The sequence below is a fragment of the Temnothorax longispinosus genome, chromosome 3 (assembly GCF_030848805.1).
Source record: "Temnothorax longispinosus isolate EJ_2023e chromosome 3, Tlon_JGU_v1, whole genome shotgun sequence".
NCBI lineage: Eukaryota > Metazoa > Arthropoda > Insecta > Hymenoptera > Formicidae > Temnothorax > Temnothorax longispinosus.
The window spans coordinates 3,111,589-3,131,570 of record NC_092360.1 but is presented as its reverse complement, the minus strand read 5'-3'; the positions used below and the strand labels follow the sequence as shown (position 1 = coordinate 3,131,570).

General features: G+C 38.4%; 2 protein-coding genes across 3 annotated transcripts in view; one reads left to right on the top strand and one right to left on the bottom strand.

Annotated features, from left to right (window-relative positions):
• Positions 1-396: 396 nt before the first annotated feature.
• On the top strand, positions 397-16,568 carry LOC139809720 (uncharacterized). Its single transcript, XM_071772849.1, has 13 exons — positions 397-595; positions 1,023-1,115; positions 2,719-2,904; positions 2,984-3,022; positions 5,077-5,268; positions 7,245-7,339; positions 8,461-8,694; positions 9,087-9,524; positions 10,154-10,410; positions 11,106-11,284; positions 11,597-11,722; positions 11,825-12,016; positions 12,123-16,568. The coding sequence occupies exons 2-13, from the start codon at positions 1,037-1,039 to the stop codon at positions 13,199-13,201; spliced, it is 3,096 nt and encodes a 1,031-aa protein (XP_071628950.1). The 5' UTR covers positions 397-595; positions 1,023-1,036; the 3' UTR covers positions 13,202-16,568.
• Positions 16,569-16,721: 153 nt separating this feature from the next.
• The window catches only part of Rho-6 (rhomboid 6), a 115,503-nt gene continuing 112,242 nt past the window's right edge, over positions 16,722-19,982 (bottom strand). For both annotated transcript variants that reach the window (XM_071772850.1, XM_071772851.1), the window contains exon 5: positions 16,722-19,477. In XM_071772850.1, coding sequence (XP_071628951.1) covers positions 19,157-19,477 — 321 coding nt within the window. In that variant the 3' untranslated portion in view covers positions 16,722-19,156. The remainder of the gene's footprint in view (positions 19,478-19,982) is intronic.

Genomic DNA, 19,982 nt, shown 5'->3' with positions numbered 1-19,982 from the left:
CAATACGCGTATTTAAACTTAATTATTAACATCCTTAATTAAACTTCGCTTACACATTTTCGAAGCAATGTAATTGAAATATAAAGAATGAACATAGTTCATTCAAAATTAAAGATTTGCACAAGAATTTCAGATTTATCATGAACAAAGCAACGTACGAAAAAATATAGTAGTAAATATATAAAGGCACGAGAGAAAAATATTCGACTTCTTGTTACACATTTCTGTTCAGCGCGCGTAGAAAAATTGTTTTAAAAAATTTATAATTGCACGTTATTGCGCGCCGCACCGCGCGAGACACCGTGTATATTTCTGCGAGTTTCGATAACCCGGCCCGGCACACTATAATTAAAGTTTTGTTACGTAACGAGAAATTTACTCGCGATCGCAGGATGCAGATACGAGGGTCGCCGATATCAGGAAGGAACGGCTGTGGGTACGTCCGAGCCCTGCTTGCAGTGCCGGTGCACCGAAGGCGCATTGAGATGCCGGCTCCGAGTGTGTCCGCGATTGCCGAATCCACCGCCGCCCGGCTGTCACGTTCGTTCGCCGGCCGAGAATGTATGTTGCGCCGAGCTGGTATGCGGCGAATCACGTTAGTACGATGATATCCCTCTGATTAATCGATACCTTATCGATACGACCGGCACGCGATCGGCAGGAGGACCGAAAAGTCCTTATTCCGAACGGAATTCGGGAAATTATAGGGAAATACTACATATCTTTCTATGTATAAAATGCTTTGTATAAATAAATAATATATATTTAAATATATAATATATAATAATATTATAAATTATATAAATGATATTATAAATTAATAAATTTTTCGTAAATTTTAAAATAATTGTTCGATATTAAATTTTTAATTCGTGCGAGTTAGATAGGAGGTGTCTATATCCCTCGCCTTGTTTCTTTTACCTATAAAGTTTGTCTGAAACGCATAAAAGTTTCGGCTTCGCGGTAAAGCAGATTAAAGAGTTAATCGTGGCTAGGGTTTAAATTTATTATCTGACTCACAGGCGACGTCGAGAATATGTTGCGGAGAGCCAGTGTACAAACGAACATGGAAGCTGAGGATGAGGAGAAGCATGCTCACCACTCACGTACGGAAGGTATTTCTATTTTGTTGATTTTGTACTTTGTTATTTGTTCTTCCCGGTAATGTGTCGCTATATATTGTACAAATAATTGCCTTCTTTATGCTGTGCTGCACTTATCTGATAAAATGACGATACAACGTCAATATTACGTACCTTAAATACGCTGTAACAAGGTAACGTACAACATCGGATAATTCATAATTTCCGATAGTTACTTAAATGTAGAAAAATCGATTCGTTTTCTCCTCCCGAGTGACTGTATTATACATTGCGACTTTACTCGGGGTTAAATTAGCGGCGCGCTATTATTTTTAATAATTTCCATTCTAACTCCGTCTCTCTGAAAAGAGCGTCTGGGCTACCTCTGCGGTAAATAAATGAGCCTCGTTACACTCGAGTAAACTTGGGTAAATAAATTGAGGAAGGTAGAGAAGAACACTCGGCTAAACTCGGGCATAACACAGAAGGGGTTAAGATGGCTCGTTACTGCTGAAACGAACGTAATTTTATAAATTAATTCGGGATTTCTTTGTTGCTGCAAGGTTTATGCCAGTACATTCTTTCATTTCTACGCGGTACAACATTGGGGCCTGGGCATTGTAACATTTTACCGTAACATTGTTTTCATTTGCAATAATAAAATAAAGTTCTACACACGTACGTTATATTACAACTAAGGGATACAATTATACACTTAATTCGACGTTGCTTTACTTATTTTTATCATTATTAATTTTATTTAACTTTATTAACAATAAGAAGATTATTATTTATATATATATATATATATATATTAACTAATAACTTTTGAATTTTTTATTTAACATTATTGTATTATTTTTATTCGTACAAGTGAATTAATTTAAGCGGTTCTCGTGAAAGCTCGTGGAGCTTACAAAATCTGTTTATAAAACTAAAATTCCAAGTTAAGAAGTATACATGTAACAGAATTAAACATATTAAATATTAAAACACAATAGCATTTTGTCGGTTGTATTTTCCCTTGAGACAACAACCTTTTACCGTTACTTTATAAATATATACAGCCTTTCTGTCTTTCTTGAAAGCATTGTTAAATAAATTATCGAGCACCAAGAAACTTCGCCAAAGTTCAACGAAGCTCACGTACTATCTCACGGACAAGAACGATCTTAACGAGAGCAATTTAACGTGAATTCCAAAAACTTCATTCAGTGCTCGATTGCAATTAAAGATTAACTGCAGTTGTATATAGATCTTCTCGTTTTTTTTATTTTCTGGAAACAAACATAGATGACGTCAGATATAAAACGGCATCTATAAATAGCAGGTAAAAAGGAATAACAAATACTACATCAAAAAGAGATAACAATAACCAAGTATACTAAGAATCTACAAACTAACGTAATGAAACCGAAAATCATGAAACAAATAAGATACAAGGTAATATAATTTAAAGTTTCAGGTGTAAAATGCGAAAATTGCGTATTTACAAAAAAAAAACATTCTGCTTACTTGGTATTTTTTTCGTTTCTTTCGAAGCGTGTAACAACGCTTTAAATTTTTGCGTCAAAACTTTTGTTTCTTTAATTAGTGAAATGGGTAATGAATTCAAAATTAATTTTAAATATATTAGGATGTCTGCACGACGGGATTCGATATGGCTCGGGGTCGGCGATGATGGGCTCGCGCCGATGCGAATACTGCTACTGCATATCCGGCTCGAGGAGATGCGTACGACCCAAGTGCCTGCTGCCTCTACCGGGATGCACCCCGCTGTACGCGCCCCATTCCTGCTGCCCAGTCGCCTATAACTGCACCCGTGAGTGTACTTTTATCACGGCGACGTCGTGGAGTTACTTAAAGTACCTTACCAATGGCCCTCCTTATTTCTTTTCAAGACCACCATCCGTCCACAATGGCGCCGGTATCGGGGAACGGTGAGTTCAAATTGTTGTCATTTACGAGTTAGTCCACTTAACTGAATTCGAGGAAGCGGACGCCGCCAGTCGAGAAATTTCCCGGAAACTCGATAGCGCAATCGAAAGCTTCGTGCTGTTACGCGAAGGTATATTTAGCCCGCAATTTTTGATTAAATCTAATGAAACGCCAATGAAACATAAGAGATATAAAAATTTCAGTAAAATATTATTTTTACTTTTAATGATTAATTAATATCCATGCGAAGGATATATAAGTAGATGTCTTCCAATTCCTATATTGAATCAGGAGTATTCAGGAACTTCTGCGTAAGAGCGAAGAAAGCTCTTTATATACAAATTGAACGCTAATAGAGATAGCGTAACATGATAAATGTGATACAGCGAGCAAAACGGAGATTGTTTTACATACATTGGCATCGTATATGAGCGAGTAACGTATTAAAGTTCGCCCGTGGAAATAGAAAACTTGAAGAAAATCAGGTCTATTAGGGATTATTCCGAAATTTACCGCCGCGCGACTAAAGCTCTCCGCCGAAGCACGCTCTCGAAAGTTGTGATGAAATGTGTAACTTAATAACGAAGAGTTACTGCTGACGTTATATCACCCCACGACACTTGCTCCACAAGGATTCTACCTCCAGATAGCCGACGAGGTTCATTTAATGCTGGGTCTCATCGCCCGGCGGTTTAAGCTGTAAGTTGCAAGAAAATACCGTAATGATGTACTATTCGAAGTAACGTATGTAAATATTTTGAAGCAAATGCACGAATTGCTAAACATTTTAAAGATATTTTTGTATGTATCTTAATCAGGGTCCTCGATTAAGAAATTCTTAACAAACTTAACATCTTCATTTCTTAATACATTTAATTTAAAGTATATAGAGAGTCGCTATAATAATTAAGATTCTGAAGATACTTTTTTAAATTATTTTCAAATCCAATTTAAACAAACTGGATTACATTTTCGTTATTTATCCTAATTTTAAATCGTTTATAAAATAGTTAACTCAGCATCGAAGCTCTCGATCTTTTCTCTCAATTCTATCGATATTTGCTTCGCTTCCGGGAAAAACGCGTGACCTCAGTACACGAGAAGTGGCCGATATCCCCGAAGGATGATATCCCCGAAGAATGAGCACCGAAGGAATAGTCTCTGGATTCTCTCGTTATGGGATCCGACAACTATAGAGGAACGTGTAACGCGATAAAGAAGAGTCAGGAGGTACCTCCCGCGACACTTTGCTCCGGAGGGAAACTGCGAGGCCGGCGTTTCGGATAGCCGAGGTTGCCGTTCATTTAACGCCCGGTTTCACCGCGCGGCCGCTTAAATTTAAGCCGGGCTTAAGCTTCGGATTCGCTACGACGACGCCACGGCTGTCACTGGCTGCCGGGACATTCGGGGATGGCTTAATTTTAAACGGGGCACCACCGAAAACCACCCCCCCTTCCGTCGGGTGGGCGACGTTGCGGCCTTGCCGTCCGCGTCGCGATGACTGACCATGAAGTCGGTAAATAACGATTCGAACCACGGCGTCTCGTTAATTCTCCCGGACAGACAAACATCCTCGGAGGTCGCCGCTCGCCAGGACGAGGCTATTACGGGCTAACACGGCGACGCCATCAAAAGAGCGACGTTATGCGAAGTTATGCTCCAAAGCGTATAGCTCCGTTCAAACAAGATAAAACCTTCAGCGAAGGTATAGGAACGTGCGATCCGTTATATTTCTACGGAGTCCTTTGAGACTCAAAATGGAGACTAAGATTGAAGTTACTATAATCTTACGATTATAGTAATTTACGGATTATTACATTTTTATTTGAGATTTAAATAGATCCAGTTAAATTTCAGTGATATACACCCTATGCCGTATTTCTTCTTTCTTTTCCGCGCTATCGAAGTTCCAGAAATCTGGATAGTACTGGACGGAACATCCGGATATTCGGGCCTCGAACATCCGGATGTTCGCGGTACTTTCTGCGCGAGCAGCGCGGCGGAAGAAACGTGCTCACGTTCTCACGACTCTCACGGCACATATGATCGTCTCCAGGATGTCGCGTGGGCGAGCGCGTTTACGTCGAGGGCGAGATGGTTCGCGACATCGAGTGGAAGGCCTCATGCGACAATTGTTTCTGCGCGATGGGCGCCATACGGTGCGTTCCACTTGCGTGCGCCCCACCTCTTCAAGGCTGCAGCCCGATCGTGCGAGAAGGACAATGCTGCCCGTCCACCTACAACTGCAGTGAGTTTCACGCAAATTCGCGCATTCGGGGATTGTCCCACGCTCACACGCTACCCTACGGGCAGAGCTCACGCCCGGATTGTGTTTTCCGCTGAATTAATCGTGAAATTCCTTGATCGGAAATATTGCCTTTCATTTTCAGACCATTATTAAATATCAGGGGGAAAAAACGTGATACTGCAAAAATATCGAAATACGAGACTATTAACGCTTTTTGTAATTCTGATAATAGATAGTGTTTTCACAGAAAATATACAATGGAATAAATAAATAAAAAAAACATAAACGCAAACAATCGTATTATAGTTAAAAAATTATTTGATTAGAATGAAAATAATTTCCCGATGCATGTGCATCTCTATAAATATATTTTTGAACGGCCACCATTTCCCGGATTTGCGTATTTCTATTACGCAGATTTTTTTAACTTTTGCGAGTTTAATTTTTTAGTTGCCTCGATCGTTAAGCCTTTTTCAGAGAATTTCAGAGAACTTTTTGCTGGTTGCGTATTCTCTGTATATTAGTTACAGTGGATCAACAAAGTATTTGCACACCCAGTTTTCTTACAATAACTTTATTCGAAGGAATAATACATAATTACGAATTGCATCTATAAATAATTTATTACACATAGTAATTATGTATTATTCCTTAAAATAAAGTTATTGGAAGAAAACTGGGTGTGCAAGTACTTTTTTAATCCACTGTATATGTAGAAGCAATCGCCTTTGTTTAATAAAAAATTAAATCCTTTTTTTCATACGTGTATTTTCGAAATATTAGTTTCATGTTGCATATGTGACTATGGTAATGGAAGCCGATCGCAACCGACGCTGAATTGAGTCTCGTTTTGGTTAAGGCTCGGTGAAAAAAATATTTTACCGAAAGCGAAAATATTTATTTGATGCATGCCGATGCGAGAGAATAACGAATGCCACCGTCAAAACAGCGTCTCGTTTTCGGGCTTGGGAATATTTCATTCAGCATCCACACGATCTCGCAAAAGGAAAATAAAATATTTTACCCGGTTTTGTTTGTGTGCGTGTGCGCGCGCGCGCGCGTAAGCGAATTAAACACGCCGATTCTTGGAAGCGAGAAACATCTGCGAATTAAAAGGGGATTTAATTTCCGCGCGAGAGCGTTTATTCGATACAGTCAATATGGCAGCTCTGCGAGCGCGATAGCCATCGATATTAATATCGTGGCAGATAGAAATATGCATCTACCGAACGAAAATCGGCCAATGACCTGCAAACATCGACTTAAAAGCGCGTTTTATCCACTGACAAATGCCGCTGATATTTTTGCTTCTTGTTTTAAAAAAATATATGTTATTAAAAAATCGTAGCATGACGCGATTTCATTTTATACTATTTTGGGAATCAACATTTCATTTTTGGGTTGCACAAATCGTTCACACACATTTGCTTCTGTATTCTTAGTCATTAATTTAATCAATATAAAATATCTATTTATACAGTATTTGCCGGATTAATCCTCTTTAATATTTAACTTCTATATTTTTCATACTTCAATAATGAAAAGGGAATAGAATTGAAGATGAGATATGTACGTATCATTTAAATTTAGCACGAAAAGGGAATCGAAACTTAATAAGCCATGCTGTATAGCTTATTATGCAAGCTCGTTCGTAATTAAATTTCTTCATAATAGCACGATAGCACAGATGTACACATGTACAGGGATATTTATGTCGGTACAAATTGGACATCTACGATTTTTACTTTTAATTCTGTCCGTTATAATTAACACGCGTCAATCGTGCTTTTTTAATACGGACATACCTACGTCTCGCTCGATAAGGGAAACACAAGCCGGGTTGAGTTTGTCCTAAAAAAATAACACTCTTAGGCTTATTCGCGAGTTTAATTATTATTCACACACACATACATATGTATACATACAAATATTCTTTCTTGAGTGTTATTAAGAAACTGAGAGATTAAACGTTCAAGGCGGCAGCATCGAAGTAAAGGCCACCCAAAACTACGCATCTTACGCCTTCGTCAGCAAGGACTACGCTAAGTTCCGCAAGGAGACCAACTTTTTCGTACGTTTTCTCTTCTTCTTCTTCTTTTACGCTTCCCTTGTAGAAACGCAAATTATCGCGTCGCCTTTTTGGCGAATTCTGTTAAATAGTTCTAACTGTTCTAAATAAGCTAAATCCCAAAGTTACCAAATAGTAGGAACATGCTCATGGGATCGAAGTTAAGGGGAGGTGATTTATGTAGTCGGCGGAATTTAATCAATGAAATCTACCCGAAACATTGATTATAAATACGTTAGACATTCGACTTAGTTCAGGAATTTGGAATGAAGCATACCTTATTGGATCACGTAGCGCGATACGAGTTTCCGATCGGGCGACGACGTATCTATTATGGATGTATTGCGTTATTATTAATGGGTAGCGGGTCGTTAGTACAGAATACCACTTATGGAGAATTCGATTCTCGCGAGATACACGGGAATCTACTCAGACAATGGAAACAACTGTGCGGCGGATTCCGAGGGTTCGTCACAAACTTGGATTCTTGAACGAGCGCATCAATCGCGCGCCAATACTAAAGAGATAACTTTAAGAGCTGGACTCGATAGTTTCTATCGCAGAATTAAAGGAAGCTTATTTTTCCCATAATTTTTCTGACACAAATTTGATGAAGATTGTTTGTATCAATTGCTTATAAAAATTTATATTTCTTACATTATACATAAAAACTTATGTGTATCTCTTTTAATTTATTAAAAATTAAGAATCTTTTATTTTTCTATCTCTAAAAAATTTATTCATTTTCAGCATTATTTCATATTGATTAAAATTATGTCTTATTAGACATTATTTATAGCATTCTTGTATAAATTTATGTCCAACACCCGTGCTTCTAGAATTTTTTAGTTAAATGATCTATAACGCGTTCACTTTGCATTACCAATGTCCACATAGTGCTCCAGTATCGGAAAAAATTAAGTATTCAATTGAGCTCGAGTCGCCCGATTAAACGCAAACGATTAAGTGAAATCATTAAATTGACTCGGTTGATCGAATTACGAGTAGGCTTTGAAGCGCGCATAGAGTTTTATAAAAAAAAAAGAGAGAAAGAGAGAGAGAGATCCCTCTGTGAAGAGATCCTAATCGATTTACGGTACGAGAGCCTGTCATTAATTGTTCAGCCCGCGATTGATCAATCTACGAATCCGCCCGTCGAAGGACGAGGTCACAGAGTGGTCGAGGAACGGATTAGCACCAGCACGATCGATCTCGAGGAGGACTCATCTGTCGTCACCTACTCGACCGCTTGGCCCTCGACCATGGAGACCGACATCATGGACAATGAAATCTTGATAGGGACGGTGGACTATAAATCGACCTTGGAAGTGACGACTGCCGGAACTTCAACGAATGAGGTGATAATAATATGTATGATAATTCGCATAACGAAAGCCTTCCCAATCTTTTAATCCTTGCGTAATTATCCATTTAGCAAATTAATAGGTACATACGTTGCTAACTCAGATGTAAAAATATAATTTGAACGGAGTTATTAATATTGTAACGTATATGTAATACAAATATCTTTCAAATAATTTTAACAACAACAGATAAGAAAATAAACGAAACAAACATTGAATCAGATGATATCTTTCTGCTATTAGTCTCAATAAAAACACTGCAATTTATCGGAGTGCAATTTTTTTTATCGCTTTAATGCGCTCTACTGTTTTCTTCGGTTCACGAAAGCATAAACCCGATCATAAATCAATCCGACGTTAACAATTATTTTGTTTTCGTTCGCCAGTTATCGAGTAACACTGAATCGACAACCTCATTCGAATCGACCCTGGCGTCCACCAAAGATGCTGATTCTGGCATTGGTTCCTGCATCATGTGCTTAACAAACACGTTCACGGACTCCACGATCATGACGACGGAGGAGCCGTCTAGTACGGATGGCTCGACGATCTCGTTGTCGGAATGGACGACGATGCTTCCTGAATTAGCGCTCGATAATGGAAACGATGAAAACGAGGGTGCCGGCGGGGATGAAAACAAAAACGCAGGCGAAAACGAGAAGCGGAACGAAGACGAGGCTACGGAGAGAGGGACGACGGTGGGAGAGAAAGCGGATATAATTGAGAAAAACAAAGCTACGATGCATCCTTTCGCAATTTCCACGAATGCCCGGAAAACGCTTATTCCTGACGAGAAATTGTCCGAGAACTCTACACTCATTAAGGTAACGACAAAAGGAAGAATAATAATTTGAATTTTCATACGATACCAGTGAGATAGTTTCGTAAAAGTCGTAAGTAAGAAACAATCACATATTTTTGTACATTTTAATTATTTATTAGTGATTTATTTAGTGATTGGTAGTCTTATGTTAAAAATTATTGCTGCATTGAATATTTCTAATTATATTTACTTGCATGAAAAATTTTTAAATTACGAGATTATCTTGAGAAAATCTTTTTTTTATAAAATGTCCCTTCGATAATAAAGAAATAGGATTATGAAAATAATAGATAATAATGAGAGATTTTTCTCTTAACACTAAAAAATAATACAAATTTCAATAAATTTAACTCACTTTGCGGAAGTAGATTTAAAGTAAAGTAAACATTATTTCTAGATTAATTTTGTAATCTCTTAAAATTAGATTTAAATTTTTTTATTTTTTCAAACAATCTGATAACGAAACTTGAAAACGAAACCTAGATTTATGAGTTTGGTTGCAAATTTGATTATTTACTTTCTTTGCTTGTATTCATACATACCTATTTTTTAAATATAAAATATGTTTGCTGTAAACTTACCGTAAAAAAGAACAAGTAAGTGTATTATGATTAAACACATATGACATAGAGGACGGAGATCATCGGCAAGAGACCCGTCACCAGTCCATCGTCGATGATACTCATGCCGGACGACATCCTGGTGATGAACGTGACAGTCAAGACGAATGTCTCAGTGGGCCATATACAAGGTGTCACGATAAATCCAATTAGGTCCATTCCGCCCGACATTGAGGCCATCCTGAACATCACTCATCGAGAAAAAGGCGAGGATTATGAGTACGACTACAACGAACGACTTCTGCCGCCGTCGCTGCCGAACGTTAGGTGACTATTATCATATCTCGATCCATCATCATCTCCTATTCCGTCCCGTGATTTAACACCGGACAACCTCCGCTGATGGGAAGTACGAAGGGTATATAGATGTTTTTTTTTTTTTAGACAAACATAATTGCAATATTTTTAGAACGCATTGAAAATATCGGCAGGTGCAACGTAACGCAGTCGATGTAATCGATATAGCGCGTTTTATTTCTTTTTATTAGCCGACACGAAGTGCAATCAATTTTTCACGCTTATAACGGAACCGCTTTTTTGCGAGTTTTGTTGGCCGAGAAATACTGCCGTGAATTAAATTGAAATCGTTTGTCGAAAACAACTGATTGATATCGATTTACGTCGGTTACATTTTTAACGGTAGAAAATGTACAGCACTTTTTTGTGTGTTGTAGTCTTTTCATAAAATTTATTAAGATACACTTTTTTGAACAATTATAATTTGAAAAGTATGATAGACAATCCTCTGAAGAACTAATTTTATTTCTTAAAATTCTAATTAAATTCTTTGAATTCTATTATCTAAATTCTATTATCTAAATTCTTGAAACATTTTTCTTTTAATTTCTTTTTATATATATAAGTACATATAACGTATAAAAGTAATTTAAAAATTTAATTAAAACTACAGGTTGTTTTGTAGCTAAATGTATCAATGGAAAAAATATATTTTGCTATTGTAGGATAATACCCTTTGTGGCGGCAGATGCGTTGGTGAAAGGCAAGGATGTACCCTCATCTGAGACTGGATATCCTCCTGGTTCAGTTGTAGTGCCCCCTGAACTACGACCGACCGATGCTTCCGGCTTTTATGATATTGCAACCCAGGAGAACCGATTTAACCCACCCGTAGAGACCGAAGGTATTTTATGATTCTCTATAAGAAGTCAAATGAATAGTCTAGACGTAAAAATGTACAAATAAAAGATGCTATATAGCCGAGCTAAATATATATATTAAAAGCAATATATTAAAAAGCAGTTTTCTTTTTCGCATATCTTTATTTTTCTTTTAGGACGTGAATTTTTTTAAAATACTTTGTATTGTGTAGTTGGATAAAAAATGAGATGCTACCATTGTTTTGTTATTTTAATAGGATTAATTAATTTTAACAAAAATACTGTCGCTCACAATACTTTTTTATAAATAATAAGTAATAGATCTTTATTCGTAGGTGGTTTTGTACCCAGAGAGCCGCCATACTTCGATGTTCCTTACCGCTCCACAGACTTAAATCTTGAGATTGGTACTGGAGTTACTGTAGTTCCACAAATTACAAATTCACATCGAAAGAATAACGGTATGCATCCTTAATTAATTGCTAATCTGTGAAAAATCTGATAAATTAAACCGCAGTAGAACTATAATATACATCATTAATTGGCTTGTTTTGTCGAACTAGATTTATCGAGTAAGTGCCATTTTGAAGATATGGAATACCGTCACGGTGCGATCTTGCCACGTACCGCTTTTTGCATAATCTGCATGTGTTATTATGGGGACGTCGTCTGCTCCTCGGAGAAGTGTCCGCCATTGAAAATTGGTTGTCGCAGAATTAATTCCGAGGAGAAGTGTTGCGGAAAAATTGTTTGTGGTATATTTCATATCGTCGTATAATAAAATTCTATCAGAAATGTTATACAAACTCACAAGACACATTTTTATTTTTCTATAATACGTCTTATCCGCTTATCTTATAGTCGACGCCGACGAATCGCCAACGGTGGTGCTCGACCGCGCCGACGCCACGGCACCTTCTCAACGACAACCCACAGTATCTCCGGATCCGTTTCGCGACGTCATCAAGACCGAGCCAGCCCCCGACTTACCTTCCCTGATCGAAGACATGATCCCGTATCTGGTTGAACGCGGCATCACGATGCCCAGGCCGACGACGTCCATGACGGCCTCGAAGGCCTCGGCTCCAGGCATAATGGGCAATCAATTACAACACTCGCCGAACTTTGACTTCATGGAGCGAGTGCCGCTTATGCAACCGCCCTTCGATTACGGAGAGGAAACGATCGACTCCTCTTTCTTGACGAAAATGAAGTACGGAGTGAACCACGAAGCGTTTTCGACGGATACCGTCTCGTTAACGTACGATTCCAAGAATCAGGTCCTGGATCGCAAACCCTCCGAAAATCCCGAGGCGGACATCTTCGATTACGACGGAGCGGCGTTGACCGAGTTAAATCGCACGACCGACAGTTCGAAGTACGATTTCCAACGGGGCAATACCACGGAACAGAAGTTCGCGAAGGGAAACGTATCCGAGACCGGCGATTTCGATAGAAACTTCACCGGCGAAGAGGACAATCGTACTACGAAATACGACAATCGCACGGAATCGGATAATTTTCCAAGTGAAGATGGAAAGACCACCGAGGACGACGAAGATGTCACCATCTTTTCTCTGGACAGTGTTCTTAAGCTGCTATTTTCCTCGAACGCCAGTTCCAGCAACAAGCTGACCGAGACTACTACAAAGACACCGAGTGTTTCCTCCGTCAGCGGTGTACGAGAGGATCAGGAGACACTCGTCGCTTCATCGACGAGTACGGAAAGGTTAACCGAGGAGACGGAAACTGTCGAGACGTCCTCAAAGGTCCTCGACAACGAGATACCAATGTCCGTGGGCAGTTTACTGAAGCTGGCCGGTTGCAATATATACGGGCGAATGTATCGCGTCGGCAGAATTATCACGGAGCTCTCGAGTCCCTGTGAGGAATGTAGGTGCACGGAAATTGGTGTCCGGTGCGAACAGTTGGAATGTTAATCGGACAATCGATTCAATATCGTAAAAAAGTCTCGCGAACGCTCGAAGCCCGATAAAGTAAGACTGTTCTGTCGAGAAAATTGAAAGCGCATACATGTTGTGCGAAATATTTTCGAGAGAGGATAAAACGTTGCTTATACGATTTAATACAACCGTGTATTTTAAAATTTTACCTCTTGTTTAATTTTAGACTCTACAAAGTTTAAAATAATAAAAACTCCAAGGTTTATAATAATGAAAACCCCAAAATATTTTTAGGATTTAAATAATACTTGAGATATCTTGGAATTATGTGTGAGCAAGAAAAGAAAAAATGGAACCTCTATAAAATTAGATTAAAATATGAGAACGATATTCAGATTTGAATAACTTCGTAATGGGACTTTACGCGAAGATTTTAAAACTTTGAAATTTTAAAGTCGAAGACTTTTTTTACCATCGTGCATTTTGCTCAATTAAATAGCAATCGCGTTTATCATGATAAAGGAGAAATATATGCTCACTTTAGCATTTATCTTCATATTTTTTTAATTTCATAGAAATCCAATCCAATTCGATAGAAAATCGATCTGTAAAAATTTCTCATTATCTATTCATCATCTTCTATAGTTTTTAGACGTTTGGATTTACTGTGGCAACACAAAATTCGAAATTTCACTATTGATATAGTTAGATATGCTGTCTGAAACTACGAATCTCTCAAACTACCAAGACGGGCCGGTTGTTGTACCGCCAAGACATCTTGGCAGAACGATGAATCTTCGGCCAGAACTTCGGACAACTTGGACCACGTAATTATCCAGGTAGAACCGATAGACTCAGTCTCGATGACCCTCGATAACGAGACACCGACGTTCGTGGTCAGATTACTCTAACTGGATGTAATATCGCCGGGTTGTATCGTGTTGGTTGCATCATTACGAAGTGTCCCTAAGTTTATGTCTCAAATGCGGCTGCGTTTGCGTCACAAGCGAATTTATGTAAACTGGCGAAACTTAAGCACCGGACCCTTAATTGTTTGGATGCCTCACAGATTAATTTTCTTCGCAAAATATCTCTCTGCTTCTTACACGGGACAAAAAATTTGAACAACGTTAAATTAATATCTATATGATAATAAGTGAATAATAATTTAATATCTACGATTTCTTCCGCCATTTTCAAGAAGTATATAATAAAAAACAGATTATGTATTGTATGAAACTGGAAGAGAACGCGTTCTCTCTAATATTTGCCTCTAATTTTTTTTATCAACTGAAGATTAATGACAGTTTGACATTTTTCCGCTTTTTCTGCGAATATCCGTGCGCGTAATTGACCTTTCTTTCGATTAAAGGGTATCGCCCGTGTAATCCGTCTTATAGTTCGCCGCGATTGTCGTCTCTCGTCTTATCCCGAGATTTCCAGATTCCTCCTTCTAATTTCTTTCGTGCCTGTCGTTTTCCCTCTCTGTATCGGCGAGCATTATTCCCAGGACGTCGCGCGACGGTCATAAACGTGAGCCTTGGGAGAATCAACATCCTGGGGTGGGATCGATCAGGATGTAATTGTGAAGAATAGTCCTTCCGTGCTTCAAAGGATAAGTGGATGAAGGCGGAAGTTAGCGCGGTATTCGCTCGCCTTTCTTCTTTAATGGGAATTATCCGTCTATATACCAGCGCGGGGCGGAGGGGGGGGCAGAGGTGCCGTTTTGATTTATCTTCGTAATTTATCTCGCCAGACCGAATGCAAAAGATATCAGGTTGGAATACTATGGCGGTAAAGAAAGGAGGGGAGGAAAAAGAAGGAGAATAATCACTCGGCGAAGACGTTCTTGCCAAATTTAAATTATCCCGCTAGATTACACCTCTTTTGTAGACGAATTAGATTTGTGGCACATATGATAGCCAGCCATTGTGTGTGATTTGTGAACATTTATAAAAAATTAAAATTTGGCCAAAAAAATAATCCATGCATGAGCCGAACCTCTTTAAACGTTGAATAATCTTTTCTTCTCTTCTGAACACAAATCGATATTCAATTCTGATTGGAAAAATTATTTGACATGGAAAGAACTGACTTATGAAGTTTTTCTTCATTATTGTGCTAATTTTCTGTAAATGTTATATCTCAACATGAATAACAATAGATATACTTTATGTTAGCTCTTAAGTTATAATAACGATCTCAATAGCATCACTGATTGAATTTGGTATCTAATGAATCAATCTAATTAAAATACGTTGTTAAATCCTATTACATATGTATACATAGATACATCCAGGCGGGATCCAAGATCAGTCAGCAACGTACGTTGTTGTCAATGATGCTAAAATAATTTTACAGATCATGACGTCGATTCAATTAATATTATTCATCATTTTGAGCATTATTTTTTGAATCGGCGCAGTCGTTATAAATAAGGGTAAATTAAAAATAATAAATATACATTACAACATGTATTTGCATCCGTATTTTGCTGTAACTGATATACTATATCGAGAGTTATAAGAATGCTTTGTTGTGATTTATAAAACGTTGTATTATTAAATCTGAGTGTTTTCATTTTATTATACGTTATATTTTTTAAGCGTTTGCGTCCTCGAGGTGTGTTTCCGCAGCCTTCAATTCAATATTCTTGTACATTCATCGGACAGAAGTATCATTAGAGTTACACATCGATAAATAAATAAAACTTTCGCAGTAAAGATATTAATGTTATTAAATTTGAGTAAATAATAAAAACTTGCTTTTTTGAAAAAAAAACTACCGTTATGTTTCTTGATAATATATTATTAACTTAAATTTGTTTAAAAATTGACAGGTTTCGCTTTACACAAATGCCGCATACAGAGGCTTGTAGCATATATGTATATTATATTTATTGTAGTAAACTCTTACATTATCTTATATACCTTTAGGCTTTCTTGCGCTCCGTTTTCTTTTTATCATTCCTCTTTCTTTAATAAAAATAGCGGAATATAATGCATTTATATATTTCTGACAAAATTAATTTTTTAAAAACTGCTCAATTACCTTTTTTAATCAAATCTATCCAACAAAACACAATTTTTCTGACAAAAATATATCGAACAATATCGAAAAAATTTCATGGAAATTATTTTAACACATAAAATGCAAAATATAAGCAACATCATGTTACTAAAATGATGTAATCACATCGCGGAAATTGTTTGGGAAAATGAATCTCCGATAAAAGAGGCGCCGACCCATTCAATCGAAATTAATGCGAAGAGTTAATTGCAAACCTAATGAACTCTAATCTTCAAAATATCACGTCCTCGATATTCTATAACGGAATAATAATGACGGATATTGAATGGGAACAGTTAATAATGCGAGTACAGAGAGGAGGATAGTTCGATATGGGAGATTCGAGATTGCGAATTGCGCCAGTTTGTAAAACGTCATACGATACGCTCAAATTTTATTGCAGGCAATCGATTGTTTCGATATATAATGAAGCTAACGGGGGCTCTCGCGTCGTGTACTCGCGGCGAAATCACAGTACATGTGTATGTTGTGTGTAATCATATATTTATATTTAATAATTTTATATTTACAAGATTTAGTAATGTGTAATCATGTCGACGATAACACTAACATAATCACAGCCAGTTCGTCTCATGTAACATTGATAAACAAGTAGGTATACGAGTATACGATTAACTGTCCGGGAGAACATATTACTTTGTCTCGCATACGGCATTATGCTCTATATATTGTTACATGCTTGCGCGTTACGCACGATTATTAATTTATTTCGGCACTAATATTTCTCTGCCCGCGCGTCACCGCGAAATGGAATTTTCTTAACGGCTTCTCAGATATTAACAAACTTTAAAAGTGACTAGAGATATTCAAATTAAGTATATAGAAGCTATCGGTTAACCCTTAAATGCCACCCGGGGTCCAGCGGACCCCAGACCCTTTACAATGATATATTTTCAAATGTTCCCCCCAAAAATGGAGCTCATGCTCCCATTGATGATAGTTGAGTGATTGACCTACCTGGTTGTACACTTAGCTGTACTCAGTTTACTTAATTTTTTATACTATGTTAAAATTGAAATTTTAACAATATAAGCATTTTATTCTCTTTTCTAAGCCTTGAACAACATTGAAAATAATTTTCATAACTAAATATAAAAAAATCAATGAGTAAGGAGACATTTTTCATGCTGAGGTCTTTTAGACCCCATGTGTCATTTACGAGATTCTTGAGAGGTGTGGCATTTAAGGGTTAAATTGCTTGGACATTTTGTGAAACGAACCACGATCGTCATTTCAAGCTCCTTACTTTTGTCTAATTGTTTATTAGAGAATTCTGACGAGCATAAGTTTAACCGAGCTGTTAATTCAAGTTAATTGTAATACCGATAATTTATGTTACCGTTCGACGCGTCGCGTCGCGTCGATCGTTAGCTATGATAAATTGAAGCGGAGAGAAACAACAAGCCGGATCGAAAATTGATGTATACGCACACGAACTCTCTTAACAAATACCGCATATCGTGAGTAAAGACGCTACGCTACGCTATAAATATTTCTCGCAAGTCTTACAGCTTTGTAAATAGAAATGCGATTATCTTTGCGCTATATAATTACGCTATAAAAGATCTCTTGCACACTTATCGGAAAACATGGCAGGACTCTGGCTTAACGTGAAGAGGAATTCAATTTGGATTCCGTAATTATTTCGTTACCTTCTCGCTCTATATGATAACGTCGAAAGATGACTCGGGATTAGGATGTTATTTCTACAACACCGAATTAGTTTGTACGGAGAATTTATATGCTTTCGCAGCTCGAGATCAGTCGCACATTATTTAAACTTTGCTTTATTAACGATCGATACATTTATCTTGCCATTATTAAAATTTTCGTTATATCGTAACACATTTACGGTAGTAATATGATCGCTTTTATTTTATACATCATCTTACACATCTCGTACACGCTAAATTGTTAATATGAATAATTAAAAGAATGAAGGTATCATCCCATTATCTTCAACATTGCGACGTGCTAGCTTTAACGTACTCGAAATCGCGGTTTTTACCACGCGAACCATAACAATATCTTTTTGCGCGTTTATTTAAATAAATTACTTTTCACATTCTACAATAATCATTTGCCACTGCTGGACTGATTTACATCGCACCGTCAACGCATTGTCGCTTCAACCTCACACATTGTTTTTTTTTTACGGGAAAATTTTTTCTTACCTTTATTGTACTACACACATTTCACACTTTCGTAATTCATCTTATTCGCCGAGATCGATATAACCAGAAATCAGAATTGTTAAATGGTTACATGTACAATCCGATTCTATCGGCAGGGTGGTAGTCGGCAGTTTTAAAACATCTTATCTCCGTAGAAAAAGTCACAACGTTCACCAATGTTCGTAATATCAAATTTATCAAAGTATCGGGCGCGCAGAGTCGCCTTCGAGTACTTGCACGATTCTACCGCATATTTCGTCTAACGAGTCGTCGAGATTCTAGAAATTCTAATGGCAGCGAGTAGCACGAACCAATATTCGACGAACATTCGCGAATCCTCGGTGTTTTCCTCCTACCGACTCACCGAGCGCAATGCTCGCTCAAGTTCCTTCACAAACGCCTCACAATCAGTGTACCGATCACACGATCTTCCCCTCTGGAATGAAACGTGAACGTATTTTCACGGGGATTACCTAGAGTCACGATCGCGCGTTGTTTCAGCCTGATTTTTTTCGTGTCTAATGGATGATGGAGATTGGATTGCACGAGATTCACGTGAGATCTGAGAGGTAAGGAGTGGAAAGGTCCACCGGCAGTTACGCGATCGATCGCGCGGATCCCGCGCGGAGCCCGCACGGGCCTACTCGAACACGCTCTCGGCGGCCTCCCGGATCTTCACGATCAGGAAGGACCGCCTGCAGAGCTTGACGAGCATCTCGATCCTCTGTCAGGACGGCTTCCTAAGCTGCGGCAGGGCGATCAGGTAGACGTTGCCGAGGATGGCGCCGACGATCAGCAGCATCACGCTCACGGCCGACAGCAGCCGCACGTACCGCACGAACCTGCGGCCTCGGGCGTCCTTCTTGCTCTGATTCGGGAACACGGCCAGGCCCAGAAGCGGGCCCGCCAGCGCGCCCGCGACGTGCGCCGCCCAGCCGACCCGGCCGCATCCTAGCAGAGCCGGGATGGGCAGCGACGCGACGTCCGCGCCGGCCAGCAGCAAGACGGCCCCGAGACGCCAGCCGGCGTAGCGCAGCTCGCCGTGACACTGCAATGAACGAGAAACAAAACGGTGGTGCGCGATCGACTTTTCCGCCACGGAGAGTCAGGACGTGCAAACGAAAAGACTCGATTACGCGTTAAATCACGGAGAAATCAAATCTGTGTGCATTTAACTGAATCAATAAAAAAAATTAGAGCTTGTATATCGTAATATATAAAAAATTAATATGATTGAAGAAATATATTCAATCATATAAAAATAGGGGTAAACAATACAGTTGTTGGCCACTCTAAAATGATTGGCCATACATCTTAACCCTAGAGCACCACACTGTGTTTAGCACCTCTAATATTGCCGTTTAGTAGCCATATACGTCTACTAAACGGCAGATGAGGCTGCAAAGCATGGGTAATCGTAGAGAGAGAACAAAAGTTTATTTACCTTATTACTTTGATTCCCTAACTTTCACTTTATTGTAAAAAAGCAGGCATTTTTAAAACAAACATGGGTGTGCTACACCCATGGCCTGGTGTTCTAAGGTCAAAAAATT